Below are 23,838 nucleotides of genomic sequence, written 5' to 3'. Positions count from 1 at the left end.
TAGGTCATTGCTGCGGTCATCATCAAAGTAGCCACACAGTCCTTCGGTTTGTTGAAAGTCAGCAGAGGAAGCACGTATCCACACATCAAGATATGTTCCCGCCTTGAACCTGCTCTTCTGAACAGTCACATAGCCGCCTGTCATAAGGGTCACCTGTATTGCCAAAACAGCAAGCCATCACTGACAGACATCTTATATGTAGTAAACAACAAGTGATCACTGACAGATATCCTATGTAGTACAAGTCATCACTGCCAGACAGATATCTTATGTAGTACAACAACAAGTCATCACTGACAGATATCTTATGTAGTTAACAACAAGTGATCACTGACAGACAGATACCTTGTGTAGTACAACAAGTGATCACTGACAGATATCTTATGTAGTTAACAAGTCATCACTGACTTGTGTAGACAGATACCTTGTGTAGTACAACAAGTGATCACTGACAGATATCTTATGTAGTTAACAAGTCATCACTGACAGATATCTTATGTAGTTAACAACAAGTGATCACTGACAGATATCTTATGTAGTTAACAACAAGTGATCACTGACAGATATCTTATGTAGTTAACAAGTCATCACTGACAGACAGATACCTTGTGTAGTACAACAAGTGATCACTGACAGATATCTTATGTGGTTAACAACAAGTCATCACTGACAGACAGATACCTTGTGTAGTACAACAAGTGATCACTGACAGATATCTTATGTAGTTAACAACAAGTGATCACTGACAGATATCTTATGTAGTACAAGTGATCACTGACAGATATCTTATGTAGTACAACAACAAGTCATCACTGACAGACAGATACCTTGTGTAGTGCAACAAGTCATCACTGACAGATATCTTATGTAGTTAACAACAAGTCATCACTGACAGACAGATACCTTGTGTAGTACAACAAGTGATCACTGACAGATATCTTATGTAGTTAACAAGTCATCACTGACAGACAGATACCTTGTGTACAACAAGTCATCACTGACAGACAGATACCTTATGTAGTTAACAACAAGTCATCACTAGATACTTGTAGTACAACAACAAGATCACTGACAGATATCTTATGTAGTTAGTGATCACTGAAGATATCATCACATGACAGACAGATATCTTATGTAGTACAACAACAAGTCATCACTGACAGACAGATACCTTGTGTAGTACAACAAGTGATCACTGACAGATATCTTATGTAGTTAACAACAAGTGATCACTGACAGATATCTTATGTAGTACAAGTCATCACTGACAGATATCTTATGTAGTACAACAACAAGTCATCACTGACAACAAGTCATCACTGACAGATATCTTATGTAGTACAACAACAAGTCATCACTGACAGATACAAGTCATCACTGACAGACATCTTACCTAGTAACAACAAGTCATCACTGACAACAAGTAGTACAATCAGTCATCACTGACAGATATCTTATGTAGAGTCATATCTTATGTAGTACAACAAGTGATCACTGACAGATATCTTATGTAGTTAACAACAAGTGATCACTGACATACATCTTGTGTACAACAAGTCATCATCACTGACAGACAGATATCTCATGTAGTACAACAACATGTAGTACACAAAGTGTTTTGTGACATGTCATGACTCATGAAAATCTAAATGAAAGCATTTCAGTTTAGATTTATCCCCTGTTGAAAAAAACAGTTTTGATGAATGTCATATGTTGATACTCACGAATGAATATTGTGTACTAATTGTACTGTGAATATAGGTGACTTTGGTACATCACGAAAGTTTATATACATACATATATATTTCCTTACCACTGTTGACATCTGCTCCACTTATTGTTATACATACCTGTGTCTTCTTGCCATTGTTGTATTGAAAGATTTTTGTACCAGGTGTAAGTTCTCCATTGGTGTATGTCCGTATCTGAATAGGCCTTTGTTTGTCCGGGTCATCTTGCTCCTTTCCACACTTGTCAATTACAATGACATCATCCCCTGACATCACCATGACAGCACAGACACACGCTGCTCCCCGACGTTTGTTGCATGGGCGGAAGAATGTTGTCACCTGTGGAGCCAACAAAACAGTTACAGTGATTCCGGTTTCCAATACATATGTTAAATGGAAGAAATAAAAACTTGTAGCCTTACCTTGACAGGGAGAAATTTGTGCTTGTACAAGATGAATTCACCTTCAAGGTAAACATTGAATTTTCTGAAACACAAATTGACACAACATGCATGAAATACTGTTCCAAAAGTGTAACACAACTATTTTTGAGACATAATAAATAGTATTTCTTTAAATCTCTTTGACAGGCAAAATATCAGACAGATGGGACAGCTGTAATATATTTAGGGGATAACTGTACTGTGTTTGACGAATTGGGGACGTATACCGGTGGTTATATAGCCGCAACTTTAGTTAATGTTAAATTTGCGGCTATATAACCAGACCGGTATACACGTCCCCAATTAGTCAAACACAGTACAGTTATCCCCATTCTAATTCACCTCATTTTATGCTGTTTTTTCGTGAAAGAAATTCATTATTTAAACCAGATCAAAGTTCCTCTAGGTCAAAGGTTAATCATATCACTCCTTGAACTTACACCATCGCCAGAAAATGTAGTTCCCTATTCAATCTTCAACACCTTTATTATGTGCACACTGTCTAAATCTGACAATGATGAATAAATCATAGTGTTATAGATAAAATGGACGGAATAATGATGAAACCACTCTCTAGTTATCAGAAATGAGCGGCCCGGTGATTCCTCAACTACGGGCCATTATCAGTTCTGTTGTGAAATGACGTCACAGCAGGTGACGTCACGCTCCATAATGACGTCATAAATCTTGTTTCATGATCTAACAGTGTTGCGTCAACAGCCCGTTGCGAGTAAGTTGTTTGAACCTTAAAATTAAATATTTGATACTGTTTTGTCTTTTTTTAACACACATTCCACCAATTTTAGCTGGATAGGGGAGTAAATGGGCCAAGGGCTTCTGCAAATGACAATGCCCTGAAAAACAGCATTACCCCAATTGTGTAGGAATACATTCAAAGGTTTGGCTGAAACGGTTTTCAAATTGCGACCGTATATGCTGATTATACGGTCGGAAATTTATAGCATTGACCAATCAGAACTCGTGTTACATACTAAGTTGAATTAGAATGCCAGTTCTTACCTTCCATCAAATGTTTCAATGTGGGGGTCCCCAGTAGCACTGCACATAGAAGTCTTGTCTCGATCAATTACTGTCAACTAGAAACAGGTTGAGATTGTGTCTTTATTCAGTCCAACAGAAAGACATGTAAGTTATCACATGAGTGTGTTTTGGGATGGATAATATCCTGCATTAGGAATAATCATTGTGTTTAGCGTGCCTAGGCTCGCTAAATATACTATTCACACTTTGCTAAGGATCAAATCATTGATTCAACAGAAAACTATGATGTGGGGTCAAATTTGGTTTAAATATCTAAGCCTATTGTAAGCATGGATCCAGGTTTTCAGTATGTAACTGCATCTTGTGGATCCAGTAGATGCTTTTGACAGGTGTTGTGTACTTGTCAATGACCTGTGCCATGATTTGCAAAATGGATGATTGGTGCTATGAAAGCCATTTTTATGGTTAAACATGTATCAGGTGCATAAGGTTAGATTAAAGTGGATGTTTTCCTTAAGATGTATTACCATATCATTATTTACCCAGTTTCAAATGGATACAATTTCATTTTATAAATATACGTTTAAGTAAAGTTGCGAATTTTTGTGATCCTTAGCAAAGTGTGAGTAGTATACACAGTGTTTATTCCTAATGCAGGATATTAACTATCCAAAAACACACGAGTGTGATAAACTATTATCATACAATGTCATTCTTACTTTATAATTTTAAAATAAAAATGATATTAATTGCCACAAATCATGAAACTAAACTTTGTGGAATGTGCAGAGATATCTATGACGTCACAGTTAGCAACATTCCAGCCATATGGCAATTCAGACAAATCCAGTGATCAACAGCATGAGCATCAATCTACGCAATCAGGATACAATGACATGTGTCAACCAAGTCAGTGAGCCTAACAAGCCAGTGCCAAGCATGGGTTGCTGATTGATGACCAATTCTAAACCGAATCTTCGCAGGTTCAGAAACTAATAATTAAGCAGCACATATTTTCACAGACTGAGCAACCAAGATGCAAAATGCTAATAAATCAGTCAGTAAAATGCTCCGTTTTCTTACTTCACAGAACAAAAGGTCTATGAATTAGGTGTTGCTTGATTAATTTCCATATGTATAGTATATAATAAATTCAGTTCTGTTGATAACTGGATATGTTAAACAAATTATCAGAATCCAAATGGTTTGGACATGTACCTGTCAAAGGGGACATTTTATAAAACTTGTAACCAGGATATCCAAGTATACACCTCCAGAAGTTGAGTGCAGCCAACCATTTTTATACACAGAGTTAGACATTTGAGCTGCAAACACTGAAGCAACCAAACAGAAATATCAATGACCACAGCCATAGTGGTCTGTTAAACCAACTTTGTATCATGATGGGGTGTCAACATTATGTATTTAAAATCTGGTCCTGCCTCTGGTACATACCAGAACAGTTGCTTGCAGAAAACTGGCCGTTGGTTTATCTGACACAACCAGACTGGCGAGCAGCTGCAGTTCTTGCTGTTGGTCTTTATCCTTTAAACCATCCAATGTTGCACGGACTGGTACCATTACACCTGTCAGCCAATTTTCTGATGTCAGGGTGACTCCACAGAAGGCATCACCTTGTGTACTTTGTGTCCAACCAATCAGAGCCTGTGGGAAATCGCGTCCATTTCCACATTTAATGGTTTCCTCAGCCTTAATCAGGACAGCATTCACACGGACACTGCATAAAGACTTCTGGTTGCCTGGGCAGTACACATGGGGTGGAAATAGAAGGGTGACCCTGATGTACTCTGACTTAGATCCTTCTGTGATGGTCAGCTCGGTAACAGATACCTAGAACATGGTGTCAACATAACTAGAGTCAAACACATTTACTTAGTAAGCAAAATAACACCTGATCTTACAAAGACAGCAGGACACAGTGATTTATATATGTAAATCTCTTCAAGAGGATGTCGGAGATGCTTGTGATCTGTACCACTGTATTTTCATGGTAACTTGGCTTGAACACTTTGCATGCTGCCAGGACACATATCTTATGCATGCACACATGCACCCACAAACACAAACTCCAAACTGAAAATGATCACTCCCCATATTATGACGTTACCTTGACTGATGTCTTGAGAGTTTCACTTTTCTTGACAGCTCCTCTTGTAGAATTGCAGTTGTTCTCATAGCATGCTGACACTCCACATGATATCTGGTTACATTCAACATCAAAAAGTATGTAAGTGGCATTCAACATCAAATAGTACCACCAAACATATAGTAGAACCTCCAGTGTTACATGTTCTGGGTTTGTTTCAGAAACAGGCGTACACATGTATTTCTTTCACCACTGCCCAATTAATCCATGTTAAATTTGATGAATCTAAAACTACCCAAGCTCAGCGTTGAAAGGGCAGTATGCTTATCTTAATTTTAACATAACAAAACTAAACACACACTGGTATGTGAGAAGTAACCACAACCTGAACTTCTGCATCTATACCTGTACATATGATTATTTCAAAATGTCTACCAATGACTTACAACAGATTATAGTTATTGGGGTAAAAAAAAACCTCATTCAGAATCAAACATTGTTTACATTGTAGAAGAATGTATTGCTTGTACGCACCTCACTATCAAGGGAGAGAACTCCTAACCCAGTTTCCGCCAGGACAGAGACCGTGTTGTTGCCGATGTCATCAACCTTGACCACAGTGTCATTGACATACCACATGACCTGGTACTGCAGGCCCACAGCTGTCAGAGCACGGAATGTACAGTACACACTGACAGAGGCCTCAGACTGGTTAGATGGAACTGAAATCTCAGGGCGCGCTCTTCAAAGGAAGGTGTCTCTGAAACATGGCATCAACATACAACAATAATGTTCATTGGTCAGCTACCTCATTATACAGCTAACCAACAGCACATAAATAGCTACTACCTACTGGTATCCACAAAAGGCTCACCAATTAACCATGTCCTGACCAAGTACATCTAGAACTTCTCATATATATATATAGATCTACAATTTACTTGCATCCAGAGATGGCTAACCAAGTACATACAGAGCTGCAATCTACCTGTATCTAGAGAAGGCTGATCAAGAACAGAGTTAAAATCTACCTGTATGCTGGAAAGGATGACTAAGTACATATATAGAGCTACAATCTACCTTTATCTAGAGACACTGACCAAATAGATATGGAGCTAAAACCTACCTGTGACCAGATTCAGCTTTTCCGCTACAGTGTCGGTGGTGTAAGCAACATTCCATCCTTCCAGTAGGATGTGAGCAAATGATGTAAGTGAAGCACTTCTACCAATGTAGAACTCTGTCTGTCTGGTCACTCTAATTGTTCTCCGAATGTATGTTGTCTGGGTGGCTACCACCTTACCATCGAACCAAAGCTTCAGTCCTTTCTGAATACTCCAGGAAAACTTGCAGTCAAATAGTCTCTCCAATGCTACTTTTTGAGTACAGACTGTCCATTCCTTTGTAGATGTGCTGACACGAAGACAGAGTTGCTTGGACTTGATGGAGTACCACATCGCCATACCATATGACGTGCTGTTATCTGCACCACTACTGAACACCATTATCTTGTCAACTTCGTTTCCTGTTAGCTTCAGGAATTTCACCTTGAAAGACACTGTGAGTCCAGTTGTACATTTCTCCACATCACCAATACATTCAGAAGCCTTGTCCGCAAGCATCATTGACTGGTTTACACCATTCAGTTGTATAGCCAGGCCCCCAGTCACACTCTTTACCAGGTCAGGGGCTCCTTGCAAAATCAGGTTAAAGCCTGTTGTTTTGAGAACATCACCAATTATCTCCAAGAAGCTTAGACGATACACTATAATGTCCCCACCTGGAACAGCAATAACATGTGATGAGCATGTATGTTTAAAATAGTCATAATAGAATATAGACATAGGTTAATATTTGGGCTGTATATTGGCAAATAAATTGTATTGCAATGTACTGCAATTCAAGTACCCGTATTGCGATATATTGGGAACTTAAGTGTGTCACAGTAAGTGACACTTATTGCATATGTCGCTCCTATGTTCTGCATCATAAGTCCCTAAAGATATATGTTATGGTTCTGATAACAGCAATCTCAAAATAAGGTTGCATTGTCAGAGGTTCTACTTTCTTTTTCTATACAATATATAGTATTACAGTATGCAGTTTTATCTTTGAATAATGAAGGAAAACATCTGTTGAAGATGAAAGTCTGTGTAGATTTTAATTTAAATCATAAAGATAATCCCCAAAACTCCATATACCCAATATACCGGTTCTCATAAAAAATATTACACTAAGCATCATTTGAAAAGTGTATTGCTGTATACCCGTAATACTGTGCAATCCCAGTTAAGATACAAGTACTATTTCATACATTTGTCTTTAACATAGCAAACACAAGTGGCAATATGTAATCAGATAAGCCTGATTAGACAATTACAGTACACAATGTAACGCTACTCCAAACATTGAGTTAAGGATGAGAAAGACACTTTGCTGTTTTGTCACATGGGCAGACGAAATGAAATGAAACGACTAAAGCAAATGAACTCTGGAAGTAACAGTAATCATCTTTGATGCGCTGCCAGATAATTTTTATGCCACCAGTCTGACAAGTCACTGATGTGTTTTCATGCGATTTCGCTATTTCCACTGCGAAAACAGTTTATTGACATGTGATCATCTATAACAAATATGACTTTTAGCGAAACATAAATATCCCTTTGTCACACGCACGCACGCACACGCGCGCGCACACACACACACAAACACACAAACACATATATACATCTGTATAGCGCCAATATCCAGTACAACTGCTCAAAGGCTCTTTGTTTTCCCTCAATCATTGGATATCCATCACAATGGCACATCATATTTTTCAATCAGGTAACTAAAGGGTCTCACCATTTATCACCTTCCAGGTGGTTGTCATGTTTAGACTGCAAATCTGGGATTCATCAGAGGGATTAGTGAATCCATCCTCATAACAGTTGCCATCAATCATGCATATATCATCCTGAAATGTCAATTACTTTTTGAGAATAGTGTGCAAAAAATTAATTCTGTAAATCACATTTGTGTTTAAAGGGACAATCAGTTACTGATATAAATAATTCCATTGGTTTTATACACATTTATCAAACCACAGCCTCTTATTAAAATTGATAAATATATACAATTGAGTAAAGAGCTAGGGTGGTGGGCTCAATTGTCTAATGTGATTCTTTATGTGAGGGTGTCAATACATTGTTTTGTCCAGTCATCAACTAACTGGGATATATAGACCCACCTTCTATCTTGTCATGTTTCAGATAAAGATTGTTACATTTGTCCAGCTTGAATAACATACCAGAGCCATAGGAAAAAAACTTGATGAAGAGAATCTGTTCTTGAAATGAGCATTTTCTCTTATAAGGCAATATGTTTAAGTTCATCCATGGAAAGAAGGTGAATAAGGTTTTGGGGAGCTGAGGAGTTAAACTGTGTTGAGCAAGTAACTAAATGCATTGAGTGACAAACAGAAAAGCAAGGAACTACCACCATTTCCCTGAAATATTCCTCTATAAACAGAAATGGGTTCTAAAGTCCTTAGCTGCCACTGCAAACTATCTCAAGCAATTCATAAAAGACTTGAGAGAAAAAAGTAATCATTCACGGATGTCATTAGTCTAGTGACCTCAAAATCCATCCATAAAGAAACATACATTGTAGGCTTTTCTGTTGTCTATTTAACATACCGGGTAATGAGAGGTTAGGAAGGAAAGTTTTTGCCTCCTCAAGGATCATTGGTTTATCCTGCAATTGATCTTTGTGATGCCAACATCAGGAACAATTACATGTATTGCTAGTAATTATTAGTAAACTTACCTCTGGATTATGGTTGCCTTATTCCTGTGGATTCCACAGACACATACAGAATGGAGATGAATTTTTTTAACTAAGTCATAGCTATCCCTAGTGGTATGCTTAAAAGAGTTATGCAGTTATCTCCCTTGACTGTGACGTCACAACATAGTTGTTGAAAACCTCTCATAATTTTTCAGAAGAAAAACTAACATCTTCTGCATCTCCTCGTGGGGAGGTTGGCGCGGGCACTTAATCCCATAATCCAGAGGTAAGTTTACTAATAATTACTAACGATACATGTAATTGTTCCTAATTATTGGCGTAAACATTCCCTCTGGATTATTGTTGCCAGAATCACACATAAGGAAGGAGGGTTTATGCAGATGATGAATACAGCAATACCACTAATTATCCCGTTATAGTCTATGACATAACAATTAGGATAACTATGACTTAGGTGATGAAATGTAATTATATGGATTACCAAGATCATTCCCTAGATATTCTAGTATTCAATTACCTAAAGGGAAGGATCATACTCGTGAGGGAGAAATATTTGGTTTTTGGAGAAGACTGTGACGTCACTTCCGGTCCAAGACCTCATATCCGGTTCTGTAATAGTCTATTTGACCGATTCTCATTTTAACCGGTTTCTGTGACGTCACTTCCAGTTCATGACTTCACTTCCGGTTCATGATGTCACTTCCGGTTCATGATTTCAAGTCTTCTCGTAGATTATTTAACTGGAGTAATAAACTGCAGCGGATATAATAATTCCACTTGCTGGTGATAAATATTAATAGATAAGGTTCTTCAAAGATCCTCATCCTTCCGTTTACTGTTAACCTGTTTCCTCCCTCACAGTCCAAAACAGTGAACCACTGCTGAGTTTGGATATATCAGCACACACACACACACACACACACCTTCTTTGTCCCCCTCAAGGGAAAAACAGGTGGAGCCTGAAGGAGAGGCGCTGTCAGTAGGCTCTCTAAGGATGGAATGACGTTTCTCAAAAGTAAATTGGTGTAGGGATTAGATATTTTCCACTGGCATGCAGTAACAATCTGATCTATGGAAAAGGACCCCCAAGCTGCAAGTGACAACATCCAGGCCCTGGTCTCATGCAGGGAAAACTATTGTTCACTAAGTTGGGGTCACAGTCCTGGTAAACAAAAGTGATGGTCCTCCTAAGCCAAGACGATATAATATGCAATCAAGATCTCCAAATCAACAATTGTCTTGCATGAGATAAAAAAACAGCGGCAAATACGTCTGATATGGAGAGTACGCTGAAGATATCATAGAGTCCTATGAATAGGTCATAGGACTCTAGTTCAGTCTGATCTAGAGGCAGATGTAGGGAATACTTGAATCTGGGATACTCTGTGGAGGAGAGACCGCTAGCAGATGCCCGATTCTTGGCAAGAAAAAAACTGGTAAAGTGCTACATGACAGCCATCCATAGCCTCCTGTAAAGGGGATTGGCTAAAGTCTATGGCAAAAAATTCTGGTATTCTGAAACTGGAAGCTGTATCAATGACAAGGAGAAACCCCACCTGTTAAGGAAAAGAAATGTCAAGGAATTTCCTACATAGGTTTGGAAGACTTCTGGAGGGACTACAGAATGAGACATAAAGCCAACTTGGGGAAGATTGAAGGACTAGGAGCTGAAAAAATAAAATAGAAAATAAAGAATTAAATTCGTAACTGGAATGATCTAAGCGGCTTGTAGATCAAGCTGTTAGAACCACTGCTAGTCCTTGTATATCCTAAACAGAAACGATTGCTGATCTGTAGTCCACCATAGGACTGTTTCAGTGTCTTAACATCACAAAGATAAAGATAGAAATCTGCTAAGAAATCTGAATTCCCCTCAACATAAAAAATGGAGGATCGATATCAGAACAATGAAAAATATCCAGAGATTGGTGAAACAATTTCATCATTGGATTGTTCTGGAAGTTCTTCTCCAGTCAAGAGGCGAGATGGTACTAGTGCTGCCGAATAGTCTAACACAAACACTCAAGTGTGATGGGCATCAGAAAACTGCCTGAAAAAACGACATCCAAAGAGGAGTGGGCAATCATCCCTCGTGGGCTGACATGACCACCACGGTATCTTGATTAATTGCCAAATAATCCTCAAAACCTGGGTGAGGAAGCTACCCAATACCCAAGACAAGGCAACCGCCGTATGAAAAGATATCGATCTAGTAGGCATGGGCTAAAACCTAAAAACTCCCTTGGACTAGGAGGAACATGATTTAAATGTGAACGAAAGTTTGGGATAATTCGAGAACAGATGTGAGAAATCCTTATCAATTGGAAGCACTGGCAAGGAAAAAACAACCCCACCTTAACAAGGTTGACATGGGCCTGTCTATCCATACCCCTAGCCGAGGATGCTAAGCCTCCGTATTTACAATATTGTGACTGAATTGTCCAGCTACGTTGTACAGTGAACGCAGACACGAGATCACAGAATAATGTCCCACATGGTGCATAAAATTCTTACAGCGTCATATGTCTAAAGAAACGTACCTTCAAAGAAAAGGACATACTAATCAATGCGCCATTGATTAAACCCATGATTAAACTCATGTCCGCCCGTAACACTCTACAACCTAACAACGAGATGTTTACGGTGGCCATTTACAATGTATGAGCTCTCGGCCAATCAGCGTCATTCAGTCCGCAGTAAATACTTTTTATCAGCCAATGAAATAATTCATTATATTGTAGCTTACACAAGGTCTAAGCTGGTTCCCGGCTCCCGTTGCACTCGCGAGCTATAAGCGAGACAGGGCCCAGCTGAACACAAGGTCGCAAAGCATGGCAGAAGTAGGTAGACCAACGGAAGATGCCATGAACGTGTTTAGGGAGATGAGGATGATGAAAAAGTAAACGAACGACAGAATACACCTTCCAAGATCCGTCAGAATGCAGAGGGAGAATAGGCACTTGTTAGAACAATAAATGTGCCCTATAACACGCCTTTTCCAGGTACAAGGCACATGCTCAAGGTGTTGACATGTTACCTGTTATTACCCCTGATAACCCCGGCTGCCAAGAGGCGCAAGAAAATTGAATAGCCACACGATTTATCCCACCAGGTACCCAGGTACCCTGCTGGTTATATAGAGGCAAATGAATAAACACACTTGCCTGTATTCAGTGACTGGATATCAGGCTTGTTTCCAACCTAACGGTATATCGCCCGTACCTCCCATGGAGCGCTCAGCTGACAGTGCATGCTGGCAAGAAAACGCACGTGTCATCGCCGTTATCTGATTCATTCACCTGGCCGTCACCTGGTCTGACGCATGTACTACCTGAACTGCCGACGCCTCGTGGGACAGCGGATTGAGCTGAACCCAGGCCTCGAATATAGCCGTGTTGTTGCTAATTCAGTAATAATAATAATATAATAATAACGAAAGTTACATATCGCGAAATCCAACCACAAGGTGGATGCTCAAGTGCTACAAAGTGAGGTTTGAGTTAATAGTACAGTGAAAGATGCGTTGAAAGATGTGATCTGAACGCAATTAAAACATTGAAACAGTTTATAGCGAGGAACAGACTATTCCACAGTGATGGCGCGCGCAACCACTGAAAGAGCATTCTCAATAAGAGGCCAAGGCAGTCTGTAAGAAGGAGTATTCAATAAGAATTGCTTCCAGATCGCAGTTGTCTGGGTGGTTGAAGGGTCAATTCACTGAAACGATTAGAAATTCTGGTGCTATGCCATTTAGACTGACTGAGTTTGGTTTTACGCCGCTTTTAGCAATTCAGCAATATCATGGCGGGGGACACTTAGACTCATGTATATGATACAGAGTACTTTAAACAACTGTACCGGGTTGTTTGGAAGCCGTGGCCGGAGGTAGATTCCAATGGAACGGGTAAATACCCGAAGTAGTAGACAAAGTAATAGGCTCAGATGATGAAAAAATATATAGCTACCTTATACAATGCCAAGCGTAACAGATTGTCGAGGGGAGACGAGATCGACAACCCCCGAGTCCCTTATACCAGGAGTTAAGGTGAGAATTGCAAATGCCATTAACCAGAGAAGGATGGCAAAGAGATGGCATGTGAGACCCGTCGACTTGTCGTAAAAAGGTGACTAATGGGATCGGATGGTGAGACCTGGTGACGTGGGGAACATAATGTGTCACCGTATCCCAAGTGCGTAGAAACCACCTCCGTGGTGTAGTGGTTAGAGCGTCCGCCCGGAGAGCGGAAGGTCGCAGGTTCGATCCCAGACCGCGTCATACCAAAAGACGTTAAAATATGGTACTTGTTCGTCCCTGCCTGGCGCTCGGCATTAATGGGTACAACAAGGACTGGGCGCCTCGGAGTCAGTATAATGTGTCCGAGTGGGGTATTCATGCTTCACTGCAGTATGGTATCTCAGTGGGCTTGCACTATAAACCCAGCTGAAGTCTGGGTTAGTACAAGCAGCCACACATACACATACACACGCATGCACGTAGTCATATGAACGAAATATTCTCAAGGACGACGTGAAACCCAATGCCACCCCACCTCACCAAGTGCGTAGATCTAAGCTCAAGTTGATCACTGGAATGTCTGGTCCAGACTTGATGAATTATAGGTCGCCGCCATAAACTGGAATATTGTTCAGTGAGGCGTGAAAACTTAATATGCTCACTCCATGGTTGAGACTCGACTTCCCGGGTACAGACTATAAAGCATCCCAACAGTCTACAAAATATAGACTCTAGGCTATGGCTCTTGCCGGCGTTATACGAGTTGTACGACTTACGACCCCGGGGGCGTGCCCCAACCACTGCCGCTGCGGTTGAGCTGTTGCGGCTACAACCCCACCAGGCACGCAAAAAAAAAACGATTGCCATCCGTCGACCTCGTCGACATCCGTGTCAGGCTGATCCGGAGCGTATCCCGAAATGCCAACCCACCGACCAGCCATGGCTACGGCGTGGCCGGAAGGACGGTGGCCGGAAGATCCCCTTCGCTGAGGGATCCCGTGGGTCCCCAGCATAGGGGGGTGGCAGGACGGGAAGGTCAGAAGCCATGGAACCATACCCGATGCCAGCATGAACCAGTCCGACAGACCTCGACCCGTGGTCTCGTCTGGGATGGTTGGATGGATAGCCAGCTGTGTCTGTGTTTGTCCCGTGGACGCCGACAGATCAACAGACTGAGTCGAAACATCAACCAATGCGTCACTACTGACCGGGAGTCTTGTAGTTCTTTGAAAATTTTGAGGGAGGACTCGTGAAGCACGAGGCACAGACAAAACAAGTGCAGATCACGCGCTTGTGACATGTGCTTTTTGGCGGGAAAAGTAGAGTTCAATAAAGTAACATAAAACGCAAGCAATATGTACAAAATATAGAATGCGATGGTCAGAAACATCAACCGATGCGTCACTACTGACCGGGAGTCTTGTAGTTCTTTGAAAATTGAGGGAGGACTCGTGAAGCACGAGGCGCAGACAAAACAAGTGCAGATACGCGCTTGTGACATGTGCTTTTTGGCGGGAAAAGTAGAGTTCAATAAAGTAACATAAAACGCAAGCAATATGTACAAAATATAGAATGCGATGGTCAGAAACATCAACCAATGCGACACTACTGACCGGGAGTCTTGTAGTTTTTGAAAATTTTGAAAATACTTCCACTCTGAAAACACGTCTTCTGTGTTGTCCATACAGAAAAATTATGAGAGGTTTTCAACAACTATGTTGTGACGTCACAGTCAGGGGAGATAACTGCATAACTCTTTTAAGCATACCAATAGGGATAGCTATGACTTAGTTAAAAAATCCACATGAATAAGGCAACCATAATCCAGAGGGAATGTTTACGCCTATAATAAGTTTGGGGCTCCTTTCTGTAAATAATATTATTAGAGGAGCAGTATGATGACACAAGGCTTGAAAGACACCCTGTAAATATGTTGTATTGTGCATTCAGACATGTAATTGGGCAGGAGTTTGGGAGATCATTTAAATCTCCTTTCTCTGGGAGAAGTGTTGTTCAACCTTTGCAGAACAATGGAGAAATGTCTTCTGTATCCATTAAAATTGAAACAGTCAAGTCATGTTGTTTGGACACAAGAAAAACAGTTTTCAATGCCAGTATCGAATATCATCAAGCCCTTGTGCCATATTGAATGTGAACATTTTAGTTATTTAAAAATATCACTTGACAAAAGAACATAAATGAAAGTTTGAATAATTGAAGAACTGAAGCGTATCTATATACCTCTAATGAGCTGTTAAGTGTGAATGCTATATACAATGGTTGACTGACTCAATGACATTTAAAGCCAAGATAAATGCTTAGGGCACTACAAGGCTAAACATACTAATACACACAATGATACAAGTTGATTTCCACGAGTACATGAGCCCCAAAGATCAAGCTGTTGACAAAAATTAATGAAATTTATGGCTTGCAAATTAAAACCCACTCTTCAATCTCCTAAATACATGAGCAGCCCCAAACAACTTTTTGTCACAAATTATTCTGTAATGGTGTATTGAAGTGGAAAGTTTATTTTTTACCTTGAGATCAGGAATTGCACCACAGAAGGGATCTGTAACTCTCAGTACATATAGTACATAATGTGAGCCCTAAGTGTTCCTGTACTGGGCCATGTATTCATGTAATCACATGTCCAGCTGCTTGGTTACAAGTTGGCATAAGGAACATGCATCCTTCAAAAAGGATCAGGAAGAATTGCACAAATAACTAAGATGCTAGTGATCCTATCTTACCCTGTCATTGCAGCTTCGCTCTGTGCATGTCTCACATACAGAGGAGAACACAACAAACAGTATGGGATCACTGAAAATATCGCCATTGTTGCTGACAGAGACTTCATAACTGTCGTTGGATGGTAGTTTGCACTTCACCTCTTCTTGTGACACAAACACAGCCTTCAGTTGGATGATGTCTCCTGATACTGTCATAGTTGTTTTACTCTACAAAAGTAGTGGGAAATCAAAATTAGTCTCACTGTCATACAGAGGCCACTCCAAATACAAAATAGAGCTGACCTCTATTGGTTTTGAACAATCAATTTCCCATCTAATCAGTGCACAACAGGATTCTTAGATATACGTTCAAAAATATTGTATTTCCATCTTTCCATCCATAAGTTTTTGCCAAAAACAGAATGATGATAGACCAACATGTTTGGAAGTCATTTGTAGCTTGGTAAATGTCATGTTTGTGCTTGACTTAGAAACTGATCTTGAATAAACTGTAAGCCCACTTTGCCCACTCTTTCTTCATCACACACATGTGGATAGATGGCAAACAGGTCAGACCACATCTTCATTAGTTGCTAGGTGATGTTATATTGCATGCAGTGATCTTAACATGTCACCCCACATTTGTATATCACAAAGCTTTAACTCACTCTAAATTTCAGGAGGCAAAACGCTGTTTCTCTCCAAAATAACAAATAAGTGATGAATGTTACTTTCAGTGTCTTGGGAAAAGTAGCTTTGCTCTCTTAAATACATGTACATGTGTTTACTTGGTTTCATTTTGATCAAACAAAAGTTATTTTTATGTATAATTCTAAAGAATACTACCTCTATTACACCAGTCTATCCCCATCCTGTCAGTATAGGGTTTTAGAAATATGTGATATCTTTCTGCCCTGTATATGTGCAGTTGCTTTGGATTGAGGGTACGGTTTACCTCAAAACTAATCATAGGATAGGTTGGGAGTGAAGAGAATCCCCGCTGAAAATCTAACAGATAATATGATATAATGACAGCCAAAATGTGGAATTTATGGCTATGACATAACAGAGGTAGGGTATGTATAGGTTAATCACCCTTACAAGAGTTTATTTAAATAACTACTGTAGTGAGGGTGATTACACGGCTTACACCACAAGGGCATACTTATTTAATACGCAGGTAATGTATTAGGCATGATAATCGAAATAAGTACAATTTTATTGTTTTTAAATAGAAATAATTACCCTAGGGCAGTTATTCAGTTATGATAATAAAACACTTCCAAGAACAATGGACATAACTTTCCCTAGTGGTTTAATTGAAGGAAATGCTTGTTTCATGGCACTCTTAATTATGCACTATATCATTCCAGTAACTCACCGTGATCTTCTGATAGTTACAGGTGAGATTGTCATTCTCTGCAAAGCCAAACCCAAATATAGTGACAATGTTACAGCGAAACAGCAAAGTGTCGCAGAGCAAGCCTCCCTTGACAGAGAAGATCCGAGGAGGGTCGATGAGGTTGATGGAGCAGTCTGGACCTGCATAGCCTGTGTTACATTCACAGTTTCCTGAAACACAGTAAGGTCAGTAGTAGCCTTAGCCACAGGTCCCTCATACCTACCTACCTTTTCAACATTTTTGTAATGTTGGTTTACATGAAACGGCTTCCAGTTCCTGTTGTCATATGAATGGAAGCAAACATACGACAGAATGACATCATACATCTTTGTGTTCTGGTATATGCATGACACAAAGACATGCCCAAACACTCACTTACAGCGACAGACTGACATGCATCACAATACAATAAATAGATTAATGAATGAAGTAGTTTGGCTGAGTTACCTAGAGTGCAGTTGCCATTGTTACTACACTCATTAGGACATATGGCGTCGATGACAGCCGGCAGTTGTGTTTCTCCATCAACCTCAAGCCACAGGTCTGTGTTCCTCTCTATGGCAATTGTACACAGCTCCTTGATGTTTTCACGGGACACCTCCATCCAGGTGAAGTTCCCAGTTATCTGTCATATAATATACATTGTACAGTTATAATAAAAATCTATTTAGTAATTCATTAGCAGGTAGGAGGCATAACATCCTGTCCATGTACGTCAGACCCATAACACAGCGTTTCTTTGACCATACTTCTGACCCAAAATACAGCCTTTCTCTCTCTGTAATTAACCAATAACACAAAGTCTTTTTCAAACCATCAGTCAGACCAAGAACACAGAACCTTCTTCTGACCTCTTGTCTGTAAGAAGCAAGAGCACATTTCTACACCTGTCTGTAAGAAGCAAGAGCACATTTCTACACCTGTCTGTGAGAAGTAAGAGCACATTTTTACACCTGTCTGTGAGAAGTAAAAGCACATTTCTACACCTGTCTGTAAGAAGTAAGAGCACTTTTTTACCCCTGTCTGTGAGAAGCAAGAGCACTACATTTCTACACCTGACTGTAAGAAGTAAGAGCACATTTCTGCACCTGACTGTAAGAAGTAAGAGCACATTTTTACTCCTGTCTGTGAGAAGCAAGAGCACTACATTTCTACACCTGACTGTAAGAAGTAAGAGCACATTTCTACACCTGACTGTAAGAAGTAAGAGCACATTTCTACACCTGTCTGTAAGAAGTAAGAGCACTACATTTCTACACCTGACTGTAAGAAGTAAGAGCACATTTCTACACCTGTCTGTGAGAAGCAAGAGCACTACATTTCTACACCTGACTGTAAGAAGTAAGAGCACATTTCTACACCTGTCTGTGAGAAGCAAGAGCACTACACTTCTACACCTGTCTGTAGGAAGTAAGAGCACATTTTTACACCTGTCTGTGAGAAGCAAGAGCACATTTCTACACCTGTCTGTGAGAAGTAAGAGCACATTTCTACACCTGTCTGTGAGAAGTAAGAGCACATTTCTACACCTGTCTGTGAGAAGTAAGAGCACATTTCTACACCTGTCTGTAAGAAGTAAGAGCACTGTAAGAAGTAAGAGCACATTTCTACACCTGTCTGAGAGCACATTTCTACAGTAAGAGCACATTTCTACCTGTCTGTGAGAAGTAAGAGCACATTTCTACACCTGTCTGTAAGAAGTAAGAGCACATTTCTACACCTGTCTGTAAGAAGTAAGAGCACATTTCTACACCTGTCTGTAAGAAGTAAGAGCACATTTCTACACCTGTCTGTGAGACCTGTCTGTAAGAGCACATTTCTACACCTGTCTGTGCACTACAGAAGTAAGAGCACATTTCTACACCTGTCTGTGAGAAGCAAGAGCACTACATTTCTACACCTGACTGTAAGAAGTAAGAGCACATTTCTACACCTGTCTGTGAGAAGCAAGAGCACTACACTTCTACACCTGTCTGTAGGAAGTAAGAGCACATTTTTACACCTGTCTGTGAGAAGCTGCACATTTCTACCTGTCTGTGAGAAGTAAGAGCACATTTCTACACCTGTCTGTGAGAAGTAAGAGCACTACCTTTCTACACCCTGTGAAGTAAGAGCACAGAGAAGTAAGAGCACATTTCTACACCTGTCTGTGAGAAGTAAGAGCACATTTCTACACCTGTCTGTAAGAAGTAAGAGCACATTTCTACACCTGTCTGTGAGAAGTAAGAGCACATTTCTACACCTGTCTGTAAGAAGTAAGAGCACATTTCTACACCTGTCTGTGAGAAGCAAGAGCACTACACTTCTACACCTGTCTGTGAGAGAAGTAAGAGCACATTTTTACACCTGTCTGTGAGAAGCAAGAGCACATTTCTACACCTGTAAGGCACATTTCTACACCTGTCTGTAAGAAGAGCACTACCTTTCTGCACCTGAGAGCACATTTCTACACCTGTCTGTGAGAAGTAAGAGCACATTTCTACACCTGTCTGTGAGAAGTAAGAGCACATTTCTACACCTGTCTGTGAGAAGTAAGAGCACATTTCTACACCTGTCTGTAAGAAGTAAGAGCACTACCTTTCTGCACCTGTCTGAGAAGTAAGAGCACATTTCTACACCTCTCTGTGAGAAGTAAGAGCACATTTCTACACCTGTCTGTAGGAAGTAAGAGCACATTTCTACACCTGTCTGTAAGAAGTAAGAACACATTTCTACACCTGTCTGTAAGAAGTAAGAGCACATTTCTACACCTGTCTGTGAGAAGTAAGAGCACATTTCTACACCTGTCTGTAAGAAGTAAGAGCACATTTCTACACCTGTCTGTGAGAAGTAAGAGCACATTTCTACACCTGTCTGTGAGAAGTAAGAGTACATTTCTACACCTGTCTGTGAGAAGCAAGTGCACATTTCTACACCTGTCTGTGAGAAGCAAGAGCACTACCTTTCTGCATCTGTCTATAAGAATCCCTGAATCCTGAATACACATTGCCTTCTACGTTGTTGAAACTCACCAACAAATCTTCTACACAGAAATCTACAGCCAGGTTAAACTTTGTCTCTATGATTCCCTTGCATGTCCGGGCTGATTGAGATATCTGTACTTGTGACCTACAGAAATCTGCAGCTTCAAATTCTGTGATGCCAAAAATAATGGTCTGAAAACATGAAAACAATACCTGATCAGTAGACTCAAAAGAATCAACATTCAAGTAATCAGTCATTTCAGGGTATGTTGAAGTTTTAACTTGATAGTTGATTCTATGCGAAGGACAAAAAGGAAATATGTTTTGTTATATGTCACTGCACAAACATATTAATAAGCTCAGTCCATATCAAATTTTACAATGATATATCCACACATGACAAAATAAAGAACAAATTTCAATTTTCAACATAGAGGGTATATATGGTGAAATAAGAAGTATAATGACCAGTATGTGGCCACATTGTAAACACACATTTGTTGGGATCAGGGCTTAGGGGCTTACAGTTGGGATGCTAATATTTTTTGAGAAAGGGATAGACAACTCATAATTTTTAAACTGGTATGTGGTTCTGGTCTACAACAGCTCTATGATCATGGGTATTTCCTTATTAGAAATGACTTACTTGTTACTGCCCTTTATAAATGTTTCAAACTCTAAACATTATCAGGAAGATATTTTATCAACATTTTATTGAGATGTCTGGCTGGGTTTTTGGCTTATTTCATACACTGGATTTTGTATACAATTTGGAAATGATAGAAGATAATGACTTTATTATCTTTCTTCATATGTACAAGGGAATTAGTAATGGTTTTCTGCAGCTGCCTCAAAACAGATAAACCTTTAGAAAGTACAATTTAAAATATGCTGCAATACAAATACGTGGATCTAAACACATTAAGTTTCACTGGGAACAACCGTTACCTTATGTACATATGTAATGTCAAACTCGAAGATGATTCTTGGTTCACTTGAGGTACATTTGAGGGGAACAACAGCCTCTTCTAGTAGAGCTTGTGTTATGTCTTTGCCTGTGAACAGATGATAGTTGACAAAATCATGGAACACACATTCAGCATTACTTTCACTGTACTGGCCGACTATCTGTCAATCACCATATACGTCAATGTCACCTGTCACTTCTGATATCAGTACCCTCTTGAAAGTAACTACATTCACTTGTTTATATGAATTCAATTTGTTTGGAGGGAAAACGATCAATGTTTTGAGCATTGAAGATGCTATAGTTGTCGACCCTTTACAACAGTGCGTTAATCACTCATTTTCAATAAAACCACATCAAAAGCTGAAAAAGTCTATTAGGTACATAAATAACAACAAGAGTTGTTGTGTAATCTTTGTTTTAAACATACTATTTTGTGACTCAGAGTTACCAAAAATATAGCTAAGTAATGTACATTACAGTGAAAGCGATACTCAATTACGTAGATTAGTATTAAACAGAGATATTAAGATATATTTTCTTCTTCCTTACCATAGTGGAGTATATTCAAGTGATAAATAACCAAATAACTGTCATGAATATCAAAGAAGAGTTCCAGTCGAGATCTTCAAAGGTCATCTTTTCAGCCCAAAACAATGTCCATGTAATTTCAAACTACATTAATTGGTTTATGTGATGTCCACAAAATACACATGTTTAGAGACAAGAACATTTCTAGAATGTGTTCATTTCTTAAAAGTAATGCATGAACATACATCTCTGCCTTTGTAGCACAGTTCTGAAATTATGAATTATCAGATAAAACCACAAATTTCACTTCAAAAGACAGAAGAAATTAAGATGATTTAAAAACAACATAAATTGTTTTAAAGCAACCTTCATTTTCAAATCGGTAAAATCATCTCTCACATCCAAGTTTGATACTAAATCGTACTGCTGGGACTCTCATTGGGCACATTTTACAATCAGACTATGGATCCATGATTTGTAATCCTCCATACAATCAGTAAGGTTTGACCGAGAAACAAGAAATCACACTTTCAATTACATTGTAATTGAAATCTAAAACTGCAAATAAATCCAACACTCTGTGCTTCTCAACAGCATCCAATTTCAGCATTCTTTGAGATTTGCCTACAGGAACAGGTTCACCTATCACAACACATCAGAAGCTGGAAACCATATGACATCATGACATTTAGGATACTGAAAAAACTGCTCTTTCTTCTCCAAAAATGGGCGGTGAGATAGCCTAGTGGTTAAAGCATTCCCTCGTCACGACAAAGGCCAGGGTTCGATTCCCTACATGGGTACAACGTGCGAAGCCCATTTCTGGTGTTCCATAACGTGATAATGCTGGAATATTGCAAAAAGCGGCATAAAATTCATTAACTCACTTCTCCAAAAAGGATATTTCCACTTCATTATCCCCTCCATCAACTTGAAGCACATTTGAAATGTACGTTACCATCTTACATATCAGGGGTGGAAATAAGTTTAAAATTGCTGGTGTACTCCGGTACAGTGGCACATGTAAAATCACTTGCCAAGGTCATTTTCATAAATTACAGACTGACAACAGACAGTTTAGACTTGACAATAAACTTTTTTAACTTCCTGTTTAGTTTCTTTGATAGGCAAAATACTACAGCCTGTTAACCAGGTTATCATTAATGAAAATTACATACTGATTGTCGTTTGAGGTGTGTATACCACTTGCAGCGACAGTCACGTATGTTTCAAAATTAACAATCAATTGGATATATTTCAGTTATTCCCGACATGTAGCAGACACGTGCTGTTTAAATCTGTAGTAGGGGTAGTGAAATGTTGCAAAATGCAAAAGAATCAACTAAAAATGAAAGCCAGGAAAACAGAGCGCAGACACACACATGCCCCTTTTTATTGAGAATGAGTGTAATATGTGAAATCTGAAATGGGTATATAAAGCACTTTTTGTGGTACATGTTTATAGCAACTAACCCTTCCTCTTGTCTCCTCCACGGCCATGATCCTGGTCACATGAGAAGATGTCCTTGCCCCTAGCACACACTTCGTCCTCCCCATACATGCAGTCACAGTAAACCTGGGATGCTGTTGATGCCTCTGACAATGCCACACCACAGAAGCCATCATACAGAGAATCTTCTTCTGATACCCTGTAAACATCAAACAATAGTTATCATTGTGCATAGTTCTAATCCTTAGATTATTTGCAAACATCCTCTTCACTGTCATCATTCCTGACCAGTTGTTTGGCAAATTGTACCTCATGCAAAAGCTTAGACTAAGGCTGGCATTGAGTGAAGGTATGATCTGGCCAAAGATACCCATATTGAACACATCAACTATGGGTAAAGAGATCGTGCCTTCAATGGTGTTACTTTACCTAGGACGTTAGGTCGTTTCACAGGAGTAACAGAGTTGGTAGACACTACCAGAGTCCTGTGATCAGCCACTACTCAGGAACAGTCCGTTTGATCATTATTTTGTTGTCACTTTTTGCTATTTCTTACCAGGGAGGACCACTTGCTGGTAGAACAGCCAGGCGTGCGACGTGTGAAATTGAAATTTCACTGCTCATGCTTGTCGATTACCTGGCTGTTCTACCAGCAACTGCCCTGCCCCCCTCATCCCCTCATAAGCAATAGCGAAAAGTGA

At 39.7% G+C, this 23,838-nt stretch overlaps 1 protein-coding gene across 1 annotated transcript in view; it reads right to left on the bottom strand.

The window, feature by feature from the left end:
• Positions 1 to 5,850: 5,850 nt before the first annotated feature.
• Positions 5,851 to 23,838, bottom strand: part of LOC124272343 — a 262,002-nt gene continuing 244,014 nt past the window's right edge. The window contains 9 exon segments of the mRNA XM_046707518.1: positions 5,851 to 6,042; positions 6,409 to 7,062; positions 8,130 to 8,241; positions 15,846 to 16,052; positions 17,206 to 17,396; positions 17,674 to 17,851; positions 20,238 to 20,381; positions 21,138 to 21,244; positions 23,161 to 23,336. Of these exon segments, the coding sequence (XP_046563474.1) occupies positions 5,948 to 6,042; positions 6,409 to 7,062; positions 8,130 to 8,241; positions 15,846 to 16,052; positions 17,206 to 17,396; positions 17,674 to 17,851; positions 20,238 to 20,381; positions 21,138 to 21,244; positions 23,161 to 23,336 (1,864 nt within the window). The 3' untranslated portion in view covers positions 5,851 to 5,947.

Source organism: Haliotis rubra, unplaced genomic scaffold (assembly GCF_003918875.1).
Source record: "Haliotis rubra isolate DU_JTF1 unplaced genomic scaffold, ASM391887v1 Scf169, whole genome shotgun sequence".
Taxonomy (NCBI): Eukaryota; Metazoa; Mollusca; class Gastropoda; order Lepetellida; family Haliotidae; genus Haliotis; species Haliotis rubra.
This window is presented reverse-complemented; position numbering and strand designations above follow the sequence as displayed.